General features: G+C 33.1%; 1 protein-coding gene across 1 annotated transcript in view; it reads left to right on the top strand.

Annotated features, from left to right (window-relative positions):
- The first annotated feature begins 358 nt into the window (after positions 1-358).
- LOC129230162 (medium-chain specific acyl-CoA dehydrogenase, mitochondrial-like) overlaps positions 359-15,043 on the top strand; it is a 42,940-nt gene continuing 28,255 nt past the window's right edge. The window contains exons 1-8 of the mRNA XM_054864564.1: positions 359-373; positions 2,694-2,763; positions 6,445-6,545; positions 7,774-7,854; positions 10,798-10,928; positions 12,811-13,060; positions 13,961-14,056; positions 14,865-15,041. Of these exons, the coding sequence (XP_054720539.1) occupies positions 359-373; positions 2,694-2,763; positions 6,445-6,545; positions 7,774-7,854; positions 10,798-10,928; positions 12,811-13,060; positions 13,961-14,056; positions 14,865-15,041 (921 nt within the window). The remainder of the gene's footprint in view (positions 374-2,693; positions 2,764-6,444; positions 6,546-7,773; positions 7,855-10,797; positions 10,929-12,810; positions 13,061-13,960; positions 14,057-14,864; positions 15,042-15,043) is intronic.

Raw genomic sequence — 15,043 nt, 5'->3', positions numbered from 1 at the left:
AGTTCATCCACCCCTTCTCATTAGCTCTGATTTCAACTCCTTTAGGGAAGTTCTCCTTTGGAAGAGTCTTCCTTTTGAAAATGAGCATGGGCGGAAACTTGGTGCCGTCAGCGGCGCAGGACAAAACAACCGTGAAATTGGATTTTTCCTGGCCAGTTGTAACTACGTGTACACTAGACACGCCACGAGAATCCACAGTCCTATTTGGCGGGCAGTCGAAGGAGAGTGGCACTTCATCCATATTGATGACCTGCGACAGTTTAAATTTGTTTTCGGCAATAGCCTTTTCACAAAACTTGATAAAGTTCACCGATTTTGTCTCCCAATCAGTAGGGTGCTTCTGCCCAACCGTTGTGCGATGTTGCATCGTCAGGTTATACCTTTTCATAAAACGGTAACACCATGTCGCTCCTCCGCTGAAATTTTTTATGTCCATCTCCTGAGTGATGCTGCGAGCCTTCACACGTATTTTCACCGTAGAAACAGGATGGCCTTGCTCCCTCTCATCTAATACGTAGCGGTTTAGCCGCTCCTCCAGCAGCGGCCATGCGGCTTTCCCATGCCGGTCGGACCTCTGTCTTTTATTGGTAGAAAGAAGCTTCTCCTTATTTTTCTCCACAGCCGCACATTTGATTCATCGACTTTAAAAAGGCTTGCCGCCTTTCTATTTCCAATTTCTTCGGCTTTTTGAACTGCCTGAAGTTTAAACTCGGCCGTGTAACTTGCACGTTTCGTAGCCATTTTGTTGAAGAACGTTTTACAAATTCGCAAGTAGAAGGTAGGTTAGTCGAATGGATGGATGGGGTAGGAACGAATGTTCTCTTTGCAACTCGGCACTGGCGCATGCGCATACGAGACGACTGAAAGAAAGCTCTCTTAAATTTTCGGACTTGTGCTGCCATCTGTGATTCCCCAAGGAAAGTTTTGTCCTTGCGCACAAATGAAAAAAAAAAATGTCGTATAATCCGCGGCGGCGGATAATCCGCACCCCGAGAATTGCATCTTTTTTAACAGATAATCCGCGGATTATATGCCGGAAAATACGGTAGGGTAATGAGATGGGGAAAAATGTCTGTCGGTCTGTCTGTCTGCCTCCCCTAATAACTTTTGAATGAATAGTCCGATTCGAACAAACTTTTTTTGTTCTAAAAATCTTGGTGAGGAGACCTCATTCCCATATTTCACTTTTTGATTTGAACTATTTTTTGTTCAATTTTGAACAGTTCAAAAAAACTTAACATTAGCGCCTAATTAATAGTTCGGAAATTCAAGGCAATTCCGAACTGTGAGGCGAATTTGCTTCAAACGAACTTTGTAGGAAAAAGCTTTCGATGAAAAACTTGCATATAAAATATCTTTTTGATTTGAACAATTTTCCGTTCAATATTGAATAGTTCAAATCCCTTAACATTAGCGCCTACGGGGAAACTGAAAGTCAATGTAGATTCCGTATTTGAAGGCGGATTTATTTCAAATAAATTTTGTTAGAAATAGCTCTCGATGCCAGACTCTGACTCCAAAAATTTAGGGGCACCTGACTCCAAATCTGACTCCTGTGCCCGACAATTAATCGGACTCCTCGACTTCGACTCTGACTTCATAGCTTTGGCAAAAATTTATGCACGTACAAATGACTGACTCCGATTCTTGGATATTCGTCTCTGACTCTTTTATCCCAAAGTGAGATTGACTCCGACTCCGCAGCTATGGTTTTAACTGTGAAATAATTATTGTTCATATGACTTGTTTTTATTTTCACGCTAAAGTTTTAATTTAGGCGAATTTCGGCGAATAAAGTCATTTATGTTTCTACATAAAGATATGCACAGACGATTTTTTATTTATTTATTTATTTTGGTAAGTGCATTAATTCATTTAAAAAATCATTTTTGGCAACAGGGGAAAAAGTAACGATTTTTTTTTTTTTGATATGATATATTTATTTTAATGAGCCTTTTAATTTTAATTATGATTTTTTCGTTTTGAAAGCTGTTAAAGAATTTTTTTAATGGAAAAAAGTGTATTAGCTGCTTTGTTTTATTTGGATGAGTGAGGAATACTTTATTCCTTGAAATTAGCTTAAAATATTTAAAAAATATGTTTGAAACAATTTGCGATTTTAGCTATTTTTGAGAATATTGATCAGGTACTACAAAGTAGTATGGGTATATGGGAAAGTAGGCTCGTATAGTTCTAGACGGAACTTCTTGTTTAGATATGCTTGATTTAAATTTAAATGAAATGGGGTGACCCACTTACCCCTTATTATGGAGTAAGCGGGGCACCCATCTGTAATATAATAAAATATAATCGTTAAGAATATTTAAAGAAATTGTTTTAGAGAACAACAATGAAGTGTTGTTTAATTGTAATGTCAAAATAGAATAAATCAATAAGTTTAAATTTTTTTTTTCAAAACCTTTCTATAAGGTTTCAAAAACGAACCGTTTTCGAAAGAGGTTCTACTTACCCCAACCAACCCTAAAATTAAAAAAAAATGCATTCTAGTTTTTATGCATTCCACTTTCAGTGACATTTATTCAAATTTGTTCTCTGATTTCTGTGAAATTATATCAATTTTTCCTTTGATGTGAAATCTTAAATTATCTTGTAAAAGATACTGTGTATGTAATAGGATTCAAAAGAAAACCAATGCCAAGAATCTTTATATTAATTTGGTTTATTTCTTGCAGTATCCCACAGAGATAATCAAAAAGGCATGGGATCTTGGTCTTGTCAATGCAACAGTCCCACAAAAATATGGTAAGTTTATTTCACAACTTAATTAATTCACATATTTAGGGGTGCTCCCCCTCCTAAGGGCAAGGGTGCATCCTCTCAATATGGGGGAGTCCCCCCCAAAAGCAAGAGCTCCCCCCAATTAGAAAAAAAACCACTCAAAACACCACCTAAAACTTTTGATGGCGCAGTTTGCGCCATGGCACCCCTAGGGGGGGGGCACCCCTGACACATTAATTTTAGTTTTATGTTTAAGTCATTGGGACATCTAAGTGTTAGCTCGATTTGGAACGTATTTCATATCTTCGAAAATTCATAAAGTTTTTTTATTAGATAACAATGAAAATTTTATAAACCACAAGTTTCATTGTTCTTTTTAAGAATCAAAATTTCAAACTGATTGTTTTTTAATGTCAAAAGATTTCTTTTTCTTTTTTTTTATAGTATATTTTTCTTGTGAATTCTGAGCTACCTTATCTCTTCTTATTTAGTAGTTTGTGACAAACTCTAACCTGATTTGTTTACTACCAATTGACATGTTTATTACCATCCTAAGGAGTAGTTTTTATTATTGTTATTACTTGTACCTATTGTCTATAGCATCAGCATTGTAGATGGAGATTAGCCTGCTACCAGCATTTTTACCATTCTGCCTAAAAGCAGATATCTTATCTTTTTGGCATGTGATCAGCTAGCCTTTTTGCCTACACCGAGATGACCTGATCAGTAACACATCACACTCATAACCGAAGGGTCCCAGGCTCGATATTAGCCTGTCAAAGTTCCTCAGTGTTTGTTAATGGTGACCGGGGTATTTTAAATATGCTCGTTGCACAAATTCATCCAAAAAAATCAACACATCTTATGTTGCTGGACCAGAAATTGCTTGGCTTCTGGTCTGGATTTAAAAATCAGAGCTGTCTTCAGGGCCCCATCCAACCGGCTAAACCACAAATAGTTGTAAGTACAGGATACCCTAGAGTGTGGAGTCTTTTTGTCTTTTGTTTCAATTGGTACATCTTTTCTATTTTGCATCATAGACACCAAAATATCAAATCTTTTCTTTGATCAGAAGTCTTTCAAGTTTAAAGGACTTATAAGAATTATCTGTAAGAAATATCTAGCCACAACCAAACAAATCATATCCATGTATCATGAAAGTTATGATTGATAATTTGTAATCTGTGTATAACTCATTAAAAACTATCTTTCCCTGCACAAAGTAGGAAGTTCAAATGTGTCCACTTCTAGATTCACATATTTTTTTGATGTCCAATACAACAGTCCTCTATGAACTACTAATAGTTTGTGATTTGGAACACTAAAATATTGGAGTGACAGTTAGATCACAATTTCCTCCATACTAGTAATTGCTTGTAAGAGACTAAAATTTTCATTTTACAGGTTGTTCATAAAGTCTTCCATTGATAAAAGAAATTCAATTCAAAAAAAAAAAAAAAAAACTACAGTTACCCTGATTTAATGTTTGTCAAGGTACTGGAAAAAGTTGTAGTTAAATCAAGAACATCGTTAAATTGAGGAGCATAGACATTCAATTCAGTCGAACTCGGAAATGTGAAATGCATCATTAAATTGATGAAATCAATAAATCTGGTACCGTTAAATCTAAGTTATGCTGTATTTCCAATAAAATATATTTATATTATTATGGCAAAAACTGGCAAAAACTCAAAAAATGACAAAAAATTATTGACATACAATAAAAAAAGCATGGAGAAAATAATTTGTTGTTAACCAACCAGAGCACAATTTAATTACAATATTATCACAATTCAAAGCCAAATGTTACATTGTTTGGATCCTGCAATTGCCCCTTGGAAAAGGTGGTTTCTAAAATCTAAGCAGTTTTTCAATTTAATAGGTACAAATGAGAAGTTTTAGAATATTCTTCAAACAGAAGAGCTAGCAGGCAATGCATCAAGGAACAAGCAATGTTCGTGAAACTTTCCTCTACTGTATTTTTTTTTTCAACTGCACCAACTAGTAACTGGGGTAATGGTAAAAATTTGAGGAAAAAAATAAGTTTCGAGAAATGTGGCAAATTTTTTTGCAAAGCTGTGACATTAGATAGAAAATCTACGTTAATATTGGCAAGTAAAATTCTGGCACTTTTTTCTTGAATCACAAGTTAATTTCAATCACAAGCAGTAATGCCTGTTTAATCCTTTATGTCACTGCTCTTTCCTAAGCACCGATATGATTTTTCATCCTTTGTTAGATGAATCCAAATATTACGAGCATCAGCAATTGGAAAGTTCCAATTTCGAACTAAATCAAGCGCACTACCACAGGATTTTATTTTTTTAAATGATGAAATGAAGTTTAATTTTTTATTTTACTTAAACGAATATCATTTAGTGATTACTTGAGTATTAGAGACTCTTTTAAGTTTTTGTCAATTTCTGCCGGTTTTTACCGGTTTTAACCAGTTTCTGCCATTGGCATGGCAAACACTAGTTTCTGCCGGCAAAAAGCCAACCCTGGTCATAACAGTTCTTAAATGGATATAAAGTCATATTATAACTAGCAGTATTTTTTAAAACCGAAAGTTCTGCAGGGTTGACTCATAACCCTCTTGGTATCACCCTTGGGAGTTTTTTCTTTCACAAACATCATTTTCAATTTTCGATGTTGGCACCACCTACATGGTTTTAGCTGATGCTGTACCAATAGGGGGAAAACTTGATAAGATCAAAATCAAAATTAAAAAACGAATGCCTTTATATAGGAGTTTAGTAAGACCTCATTTGGAGTACGCTGTTCAGTTTTGGTCGCCTTATCTGAAGAAAGATATTTTTGTATTGGAAAGGGTCCAAAGAAGGGTAACTAGATTAGTAAGGGGACTTTCAGATTTAGATTGATACTAGACTTAATAGGCTTAACATGTATAGCCTGGAGCAAAGAATAGTCAGCGGGGACATGATTCAGTGTTTTAAATTTGTCAAAATTAAAGATGTAAATGGATTAAATTTTTGCAGGGAAAGCAGCTAGGACGAGGGGTCATTGTTTTAGGCTATTTAAATCTCAGGCTAACTTGGGAATTAGGAAAAACTACTACTTTAGTAGGGTCGTGGGCACTTGGAATAGCTTACCGGAAGAGGCGGTAATGTGCAAGGGAGTGGATAGCTTTAAGAGGGCCATTGATCTTCATTGGGGACTAATTAATTGACTAGGACCAGCCTAGCTGGGCCCAGAGCCTGTTGCTGGTCGTTTGAATTATGCATAAATTTTAAAAATAAATTTCTTAATCAATGCATTACTTTGTGAACACTTTGTATATGATGTGTAGCCAACTGCAATCCATAAGATAGTTTCACTAAGCAAACACTTGGGATATTGTTCGCCCAGCTTCCTTGGTTGAGCAAGTTTTCTCTTGTTGCAAGACAATAAAGCTTAAAAAATAACTGATATCAATTTGAATTATGAATGTTTTAAAGCTATAATTAACAGTTGACTCTAATGAACAAACACCAATGACAAATTCACTAGCTATGGACATAAGAATTATAACCTAAATATAAAATGAATTTCCCTACAGAATAAACACGAACCCATAAGAGCTATTCAACCTGAAATACTTCACTATTTTGAGTAAAAAATACATTGTGGTTGCATAATTTCTCACTATGCTGTGTTTTTCTTTTTAAATAAATGATGATATATTTTGTAATTTTTTTTAACTAGGTGGCACTGGTGTGACACTATTTGAAGGTTGCTTAGTTGCAGAGGAGTTAGCTTATGCATGCACTGGTATTACAACTGCCATTGTAGCAAATGAACTTGCAGTGAGTTAAGTTTATTTTATCTTATTTTTGATAGCAACAATAAGGAGAATTACAGTCATAAGAGTTACATACAGCATTAAAAGTCATTGTTTTTAAATAAAAATAATTGAAGAATATGCAATAAAATCCCTGTCCACCACATAAAATCCACAGGCATTTTATTGCATGTTGTTCAATTATTTTCTTAGAACTGACTAACTTTTGATGTTCTACATAGTTCTTATAAAAAAATCTTTACTGTTGCTATCCAAAATAAAATTTCTATCTTGCATTATTTGCATTTATAAAACAAATTCTAGTGACAAAACTAATCCAAATGTCCCATTCCGTCCCATGGAGTGGCCCAAGTCAAAGGAGAAACTTGAAATAGATGTTTCTTATCCACCAAAATGTTTGTATGCTATATTTGCAATTTTGTCTTGGGAATAAGACTGATATTTTTTCTTACGCTGATTTTGGAGTTAGATATGTTTAATTTTTCTTATCTGTTATCAAAAGTACATTCCTGTTGAAAATATGTTTCATTCTTTTATTTATTTAACCTACTCTAAAGAAATTCGTTTGTATTGCCCTTTTTTTAACCCTACCAGTGCCAAAATTTAATACAGTGGAGTTTCAAAAATCCGAGCTAATTGTGGCCCACCTCACCTCAGATTACTGTAAACTTGGATTATCTAGAAAATGTTTCCACATGTACATAACTTGGAAGACATAAGTAGGAGCATCTTTTAATTCCTTATATCAAGAAAAACAACTATTGTCTTCACGAAAAAAGATGTCACTCAAACTTCATATTTTTCTTTTAATTGCTTTTAAACGAATTTTAACCAAATAGTTTCTTTATATTGGTACGTATTTGTATGTGCAAAGAAACGAAAACATCATATTCAACCTCTAATTGTACTTTTAATATTTACTGAACGTAATCGATTTTTTTTACTGCTGTAAAATATTTCTATTTTCAGATTTTAATGAAAATCAAATTTTTAGCTACCAAGAAATGAAACTTAAAATATAAATGAAGCACCTCGGATTAAGCGGAACCTGGAACTTCTGATTTTCGAGACTCTACTCTATTTAAAAAAAAAAAAAATGCAACTGCAAGATATAATTGTTTAGTGTTCATAAAAATGTTAAGTTTTATTCGTAAATTATGTTACACAAAATATTTTTTACATTTATTTTTTAAACAAAATTTTTTTGTATTTTTATGCTTTTTTTTTAATAGCAAGCACCGGTAATATTAGCTGGTAATGAGGAACAAAAGACTGAATATTTAGGTCGAGTTACGAAGGAGCCGTTAATGTGTGTAAGTATATGCATTTACATTAATAATTACATTAATACCTAAAACACATGTATTTTGGTTTTGGAATTGAGTTGCAACTCTCATAGTTTTGTAGGAAACTTCTGCTTTTCTGTCACCTTCCAATACTGCTGCTTTAAGTTTTTTCACTGAATTTTTTGTTATCATGAATAAATTTTTATGTTATATTTTCATCATCCAAGTTGTACCTACAGTCAACCCACAATCCTCGTTTATCATGGTTAATTCATTCCAGACTTTACTCCGATAACTGAATTTCAGCAAAGTAAGATTCTATATTTATAAACCGAATATTTTCCTAATTAGATTCAATTAATTTTGCTTGTGACAATTTAAATAGGTTTTTAACAGAGTTAGAGCCCATTAGACATAAAACAGCACCCTTAGCCACCATTACATTTGTATTACTTAATATATTGCACAAAATATGAGAAAACGAGATATATTAGACGGAATCGATATCACATTAATTATATTGGGAAATAAAGTACACTCACACATGCAGTTCTTACACACTACTAGAAATCTATGAAAATAGCTCAACTTGTTGGATGATTTATTAATTGCCAGTTACTGACCGTATGTACCCCCGTTCTTCCTCTACATTTTTCCTCATTGAAGGTATTACATATAAAACTTAAAAAACTAGTGCATTGTTGAACACCATTTACAGATGTATTCATCCCCTAGTAATAATACAGTGATTTATATTTTTCAGTTAGTGTTTAACAGTTAAAATGAGATAGTGATTCCCTACTCTTTCTTCGGCAATTTTATACCTCCACTCCTTTAACTAGTACAAATACAGCCCCTCAGAAGAGCTTACCTTACTTTAAAGACATACTGTATTTTCCTGCGTATTATCCGCGGGCGGCCTGTAATCCGCAGGTCCTAAAATCGGCATGAAGAGAAAAAAAGCTTCGTATAATCTAATCCGTGGCGGTGTATTATCCGCGGATAATACGATGTAAAAAGATGAAGTTTGAATCTAACATACCATTTGAGCAACTAAACTAAAAACGTGAAAAGGTAATTACTTTGAAGGCATAATCAAAATTAATCTGAAATATAATCTAAAATATAATGATTTCTTCTTGAAATCTTGATTATAGTACGCTAATTACTTGAAAAACAAAGAGTCAAGGCAAAGGAGCAAACGGTCTAATCTTGTGCAAATGGCTACCTATTTCACTGTAATGTTGCTTATTTTACATGACCTGAATCGCCAAGAGGAACATTCAAGCAACGTAAAGTAACCAACATACAGGCAGGCAGCGAAGAAGAACATACATGTATCGTAAAATAAACAACATTCAGTCGGCGTACGGTCTCGAACTCGATCTGTAAAAATATTGAGGTTCAATGCGTTGGTGTTAAGAGGGAAAAAAATCACAGATAATCCGAGGCTGCATATAATCCGCACCTTTGTCTTTTTTTAGCAGATAATCCGCGGATTATCCGCAGGAAAATACGGTACTTTGTTCTTCTTTTGTTGGAAAAAATTTACACGAGTCCATAAGGCTAATTACACTATTGGGAAAAAAACCACCATGTAGTAAAGCTGCGAAAGTCGAAGTAGCAAAGGATGACACTGTACATCTACCGTGCTCTGTTGAAGTTCAAATTAAGAGCTTCATTCATCTTAGAGACTTTTCTTTTACTTACCTTTAGGAGTTGAAATGCTTAAGCTGATTTAAGTACATCATGCTGCTACACTTCATTAGAATGACGACTCTTCTTTTATTATATTACAGAAATAAAAACCCATGCGTGATTTCATGAATGTATTATTTTATGCTGATAGTAATCTGATTGCTCACAGCGACATGCTGTTTCAGGACTTAATTTTTCACTCTGACTGGGTCTTACGTCTGCAGTGCTTTGTATTTCATGTATCAGCCTAGTCAAAACCATGTTTAGCTTTGAAAGAAAGAAAGAAAGCCTCAATTGACAATTTCCGTTAATCTTTACTTTCTCCTTGTTACATGTTCTGCAGGTTGTGGAGAAACCCTCTAAGTGATCATGACAACATGACTGTAAGAAGTGTCTTAAATGTTGCTGTAACAATTAATTAATAACCGTAAGCCACAGGCAGCTAGCACTGCCTCAATATGATAAATGGAAGAGGGGCCAATCTTTGGAGGTTTCCATTTAGATCTAAAATGTAAAATTGAATCAATGTAATTAAAAAATATTTTAAATAAATCTTTGATTTAATTAGAACAATCGTTAATAAGAACAGGTATTGAATCTACAAAACATAAATCCGAAGTTCCGGGTGAACCATCCCAGGCTCTTTCAAATCTTTTTCTATGGAAAGAAAAGAGTGTTTTTACCTATTTTGTGAGGCAAGGGGGCTCTCTCTGTGTTGAAGATTGGGACTTGACAGTGTTATAATTTTACTAAGATGTATTGAATAGCATTTTAATTTATTTCTTAAAAACTGAATTGAAATACATATTTTCAAAATGGCATATCTGAAACGTGTAATACTTTATTACAATAATTTTCTAGATAATGATGTGCTTTGTTTAAGGGGTTGTCCACAAATGATGTCGCACTTTTAGGGAGGTTGGTGGTATTGTGAATTTGTACCTAAAATAGGGAGGGAATGACAAGATATGTGACATCACACGTTTTTTATAATATGTTTTGAAAAATCTGCTTGACATGTGACAAAGTGGGACACTTTGGGAAAGGAGGGGGGGGGGGGTCAAAATGTTTAAAGAAAGTGTTACACATCATTTATGGAAAACTTCTAAATGATGAAAACTCACTTTTAGCTGATAAAAATGCAGTGAAAAGTGATGTTCTAGCATTGCAGTTTCAGCAATCTGTTTTTTTTAAGTGTATTCTTACATTTTAAATTATATATATATATATATTTTTTCTTGCCAAAGTTTATAGTTACCTTTTCCTCACTAGGCATACTGTGTTACTGAACCTGGCACTGGATCTGATGTTGCCAATATTACAACTAGGGCTGAAAAGAAAGGCGACAAATATGTAATCAATGGTCAGAAAATGTGGATTACAAATGGTGGTGTTGCAAACTGGTAAGATTTTTATTTTCTGCTTTAATTTAAAAAATATAAGTTAAAAAAATAATCGTTATTTTTTGTACTGGCTGTGAGATTTTTAAAGTAAATCCTGTATGTATTCAAGAGGGAAAAAAATACTTAAAATGGTATAATGGTTTAAATTTTACGCAAGTGTATACTGCCGTGCTAAGTGCAAAAGTCGTATCTGCCACTGCAGAATACGATCAGTGCAGTTCTCATTTTGAAACTGCAGAAATTTCAAAATGAGAAATTTCTGTTTAAAGTTTTGCACTTCCACGTATTTGGTTCAATGGCAACTTTTTCAGAATTTTTCAATAATATTTCCTATTGACAAATTTCCGCAAATCATTGTATTTAGATGGAATATGTGACAAAGAACCACCTAGTAACTAAAATTCGATTTTGATAAAAAGTGCAGTTGCAGATATGATTCTTGTGCATAGCACTGCAGTATAATATATAAATACTTGCTGCATTGCCCAGCTTTGCTTGGTCTACTTTGAAAATAAAAATTGTGTCAAGTGACGTATATTCAACAATCAGGCTTAAATAAAAAAAACATCATGCAAAATTTCCCTTCCGAACAATGACGACAGGTATTAAAATACTTTAAAGTAATTAAAATCAGAAAGATTTAAAAAGTGTAACCATGGAAACCCAAATAAAATAAGTTTGAGATTTTGAAATGAGGAAGGTGGGTAGAAACAACAGATTCAAAAAGCGTATTTGTGGAAATGCGAAAATAAATGGTTAACAACTTGAATGGAGACGAGATTTTTTGAACTTGATTTAAAAATGCTTGTAACTTTTTTTTCCCTTTAGAGATGAAGCTTAGTTTTTCGACCATAAGTCGAGATAGATCTGGTGGGAAAAAATGGTACTTTTCCCAATGGTGTCAAAAAGAAAACTGTAGGACAGTTCCTTCATTTTTTATTGATTTATTTAATGAAGAAAGTAGTGCCTAAATTTCTGCTAAGCTTACCAAAATTCAAGCTAAAAAAGCAACTAACTCCCGCTGTAATTAGAGCATTGAAACAAATTTTGTAGAACATAGAAAATTCTATTTCTAATGATACATAATATTAATATGTGCAAATAATTTTTCACCCTCATATTCAAAAAATTTATTTGAAAATTGGGCCTAAATTAGAATAAAAAAACTTTTTATCGGATTTTTTTTCAAACTGCTCTGCAAACCTTTTCTGGACCTAAAGAAACAAATTGAAAATTTCAGCAAAATAGATCGGGTAATTCTTGAGTTTTGCACGTTCAAACACACAGACGATTTTTGTAGATTTCATTTTATACTAAGTAGAGATGAAGGAATAATTGAAGTCATGACTTTGTCTTCATTTTTACAAATTGTTTGATTAGAACATTAAATATAACCATTGTGTCAAGTGATGCATTTTTATTGGAAACTAAGGTAAAGCCACCTGTAGTTGACACTTATAAAGAAAAAATAAAAATAACAAGAAAAATCTTAAAACTGTGCAAAAGTTATAAAATGGTGTTTAAATTTGCAATGCTTACCTTTTAGCTTATGTTTAGGTGATCTTTTGGCACTTGTGTTATCCATTTTCAATTTATTTTTTCTTGGGGGGTTTTACTTTAATCATGAAGAGCTTCAATCTTATTAAATGTTTGATTAAAACTAAGGTGGTTGAGAGGACAGTTCAACTTCACCACTTATGCCCTCATACAAACAGATAGTTAGTAAGAGGAAAGTCACTTATATTATAGTTCTTATTACAAAGCTGTTCAAAATTTATAGCACACGGCAGCCTGAGTTTCATTTTAGAATTTTACATTCTAAAGTCAAATTCAAAATCTTTCAAAATATTAATTGAAATTAATTGCTGACGTTCCAATATAGGTATTTTGTTCTTGCTCGAACAAATCCTGACCCTAAATGTCCTGCAAGCAAAGCTTTGACGGGCTTCATTGTAGATGCCGACACTAAAGGTGTAACCAAAGGCAGAAAGGAGTGGAATATGGGTCAACGTGCATCAAACACAACAGGAGTCACATTCGAAGATGTTGAAGTTCCTATTCAAAATGTCTTGGGTGCCGAAGGTGCTGGTTTCAAAATTGCCATGGGAGCTTTCGACAAAACTAGGCCACCCGTAAGTAAATATGTTGGTAAAATTGTAATTGGTGCTTAAATATATTTTTTTCTTTAAAAAATTCAAGATTAAAAAATGCATTAGAACTTTATCTTAGAAGTGTAGACCTGGATTGTTTGAGGGGGGGAGGGGGAGAGATAAACAAAAATAGAATTGGCAATTAGTAATTAACTAAATTATATTTTATATGGGAAAACTTTAAACTGTCTATATATTTTCTCTTACTTAAATGTATTAACTCTACAAATTTCAAATGCAAGTTTAAGGTATATATTATTCTGAAAAATATCTAGAAATCTAAATATGATTACGTAATGAGCTAATGAGTCCTAAACTCCCAATTGCATGGAAGTACAAAGAAGGTACTTGATATTTGCTGGAGAAACAGAATAGAGCACATACTGATTGCACTAGAGCTTGCAAGAAAAGCTGTTTAAATTTTTCCAAACAACTATAGCCCCTACTTTGTTTTATTCATAAGTGTTACAATATTTATATTGATTTGTCAGAAAAATTTAAAGCATAGTGTGGCTTAGATCAAGAGGCTTGACCTTGGAACAACGTATTTGTTTTTGTTGAAAAAGCAGAAATTCCCATATTAGCATGATGCCAACTGTTGTTGGCAACATGAACCAGCATTCCTTGCCCCCTTTTTTAAAAAATGGAATCATTTAAGCCTCTGTAATGGAAAATAACCGAATGGGATTCAGGCAGTAATATGAAAAGTTTTTTCACCAAAGCTAAAAATGTAAGTAGCAAAATAAAAAAAAAAATTGTGTATAAATGTAATGTTTATTTGAAAGCAATGCTGTTTATTTTACCTTAAAATTCTTATACTAGTTTATGCTACTGATAATGTTATACATTAAGATTAGAAACTAAGATTTTTCATTTGAATAGGTTGCATCATCTGCTTGTGGTCTATCACAAAGGGCATTAGATGAAGCTACAAAATATGCCTTTGAAAGAAAAACATTTGGTCGCCCTATAGCTGAGGTATTGCTTTTCTCAATCTTACTATACCACTGAAAATGCATTACAGATAAAATAAGCATGAAAATCAAAGCAGAAACTACCTATATTTCCTTTGAATTAATGTTTGCAATTTCAACTGAATTTTTTAATTCAATTACCGCTGTGCTTAGTTGTCTTTCATTGTGTACATCATATAAATATTTTTCATATAAGTAGCCTATGTATCTTTTGCATATCACTTAATTTGTATTTTCAACTTAGCAAAAAGAGTTTTAGACACTTAAACTAACAGACGATGTTGCAGTATAAAAAAACGTAGTTCATTTAAATATGTCATGTCTGAGGCTTAAAAAACAACAACAACATATCTTTATGTGTTACAAATGACATATAAAACTGCCAACATTGATAATTGAATAAATAACTGCATATGTATATAAGTCGGTAAAAAATATGTAATAAAAATTTTCTAATATACATTTATTTATAAATGCTGATATATATACTGCATTAATGGAAAAGATGTAAATAAATTACTTATATGCTTGGCTTGGACAATATAAAATTGGTGCCAAGCTAACAGTGAATATCAGTTAATTTATTTTTATTTGCAGAGAATTTTTCCATTAGGGACAAACCTTCTGGTAACCCATTTCACCTCTTTCAGTTTTTCTTTTCAGTGAACGAAGTATGGTGGGAAACTTGCATTATAAAATTAGATTTTGTTTTCCCTTAACCATTTTAATCTACTTTTGAAGACTTTAAAATTTTAACCCTTTCAAATTGCATAGTCCATTGAAAAGATTTCTATGTGACTTGTCTTTTTCAGCACCAAGCTGTACAGTTTTTGCTTGCAGAAATGGCAATAGGAATAGAAGTTTCCAGAATGGCTTGGATGAAAGCTGCATGGCAGACTGATAATGGCGAGCGCAATACATACTTTGCTTCCATTGCCAAAGCTCTTGCAGGTGACGTTGCCAACAAATGTGCTGCAGATGCTGTTCAGGT

Source organism: Uloborus diversus, chromosome 9, assembly GCF_026930045.1.
Source record: "Uloborus diversus isolate 005 chromosome 9, Udiv.v.3.1, whole genome shotgun sequence".
Lineage (NCBI taxonomy): Eukaryota > Metazoa > Arthropoda > Arachnida > Araneae > Uloboridae > Uloborus > Uloborus diversus.
The sequence above is the reverse complement of the archived record's forward strand: the minus strand, read 5'-3'. Positions and strand labels throughout refer to the sequence as shown.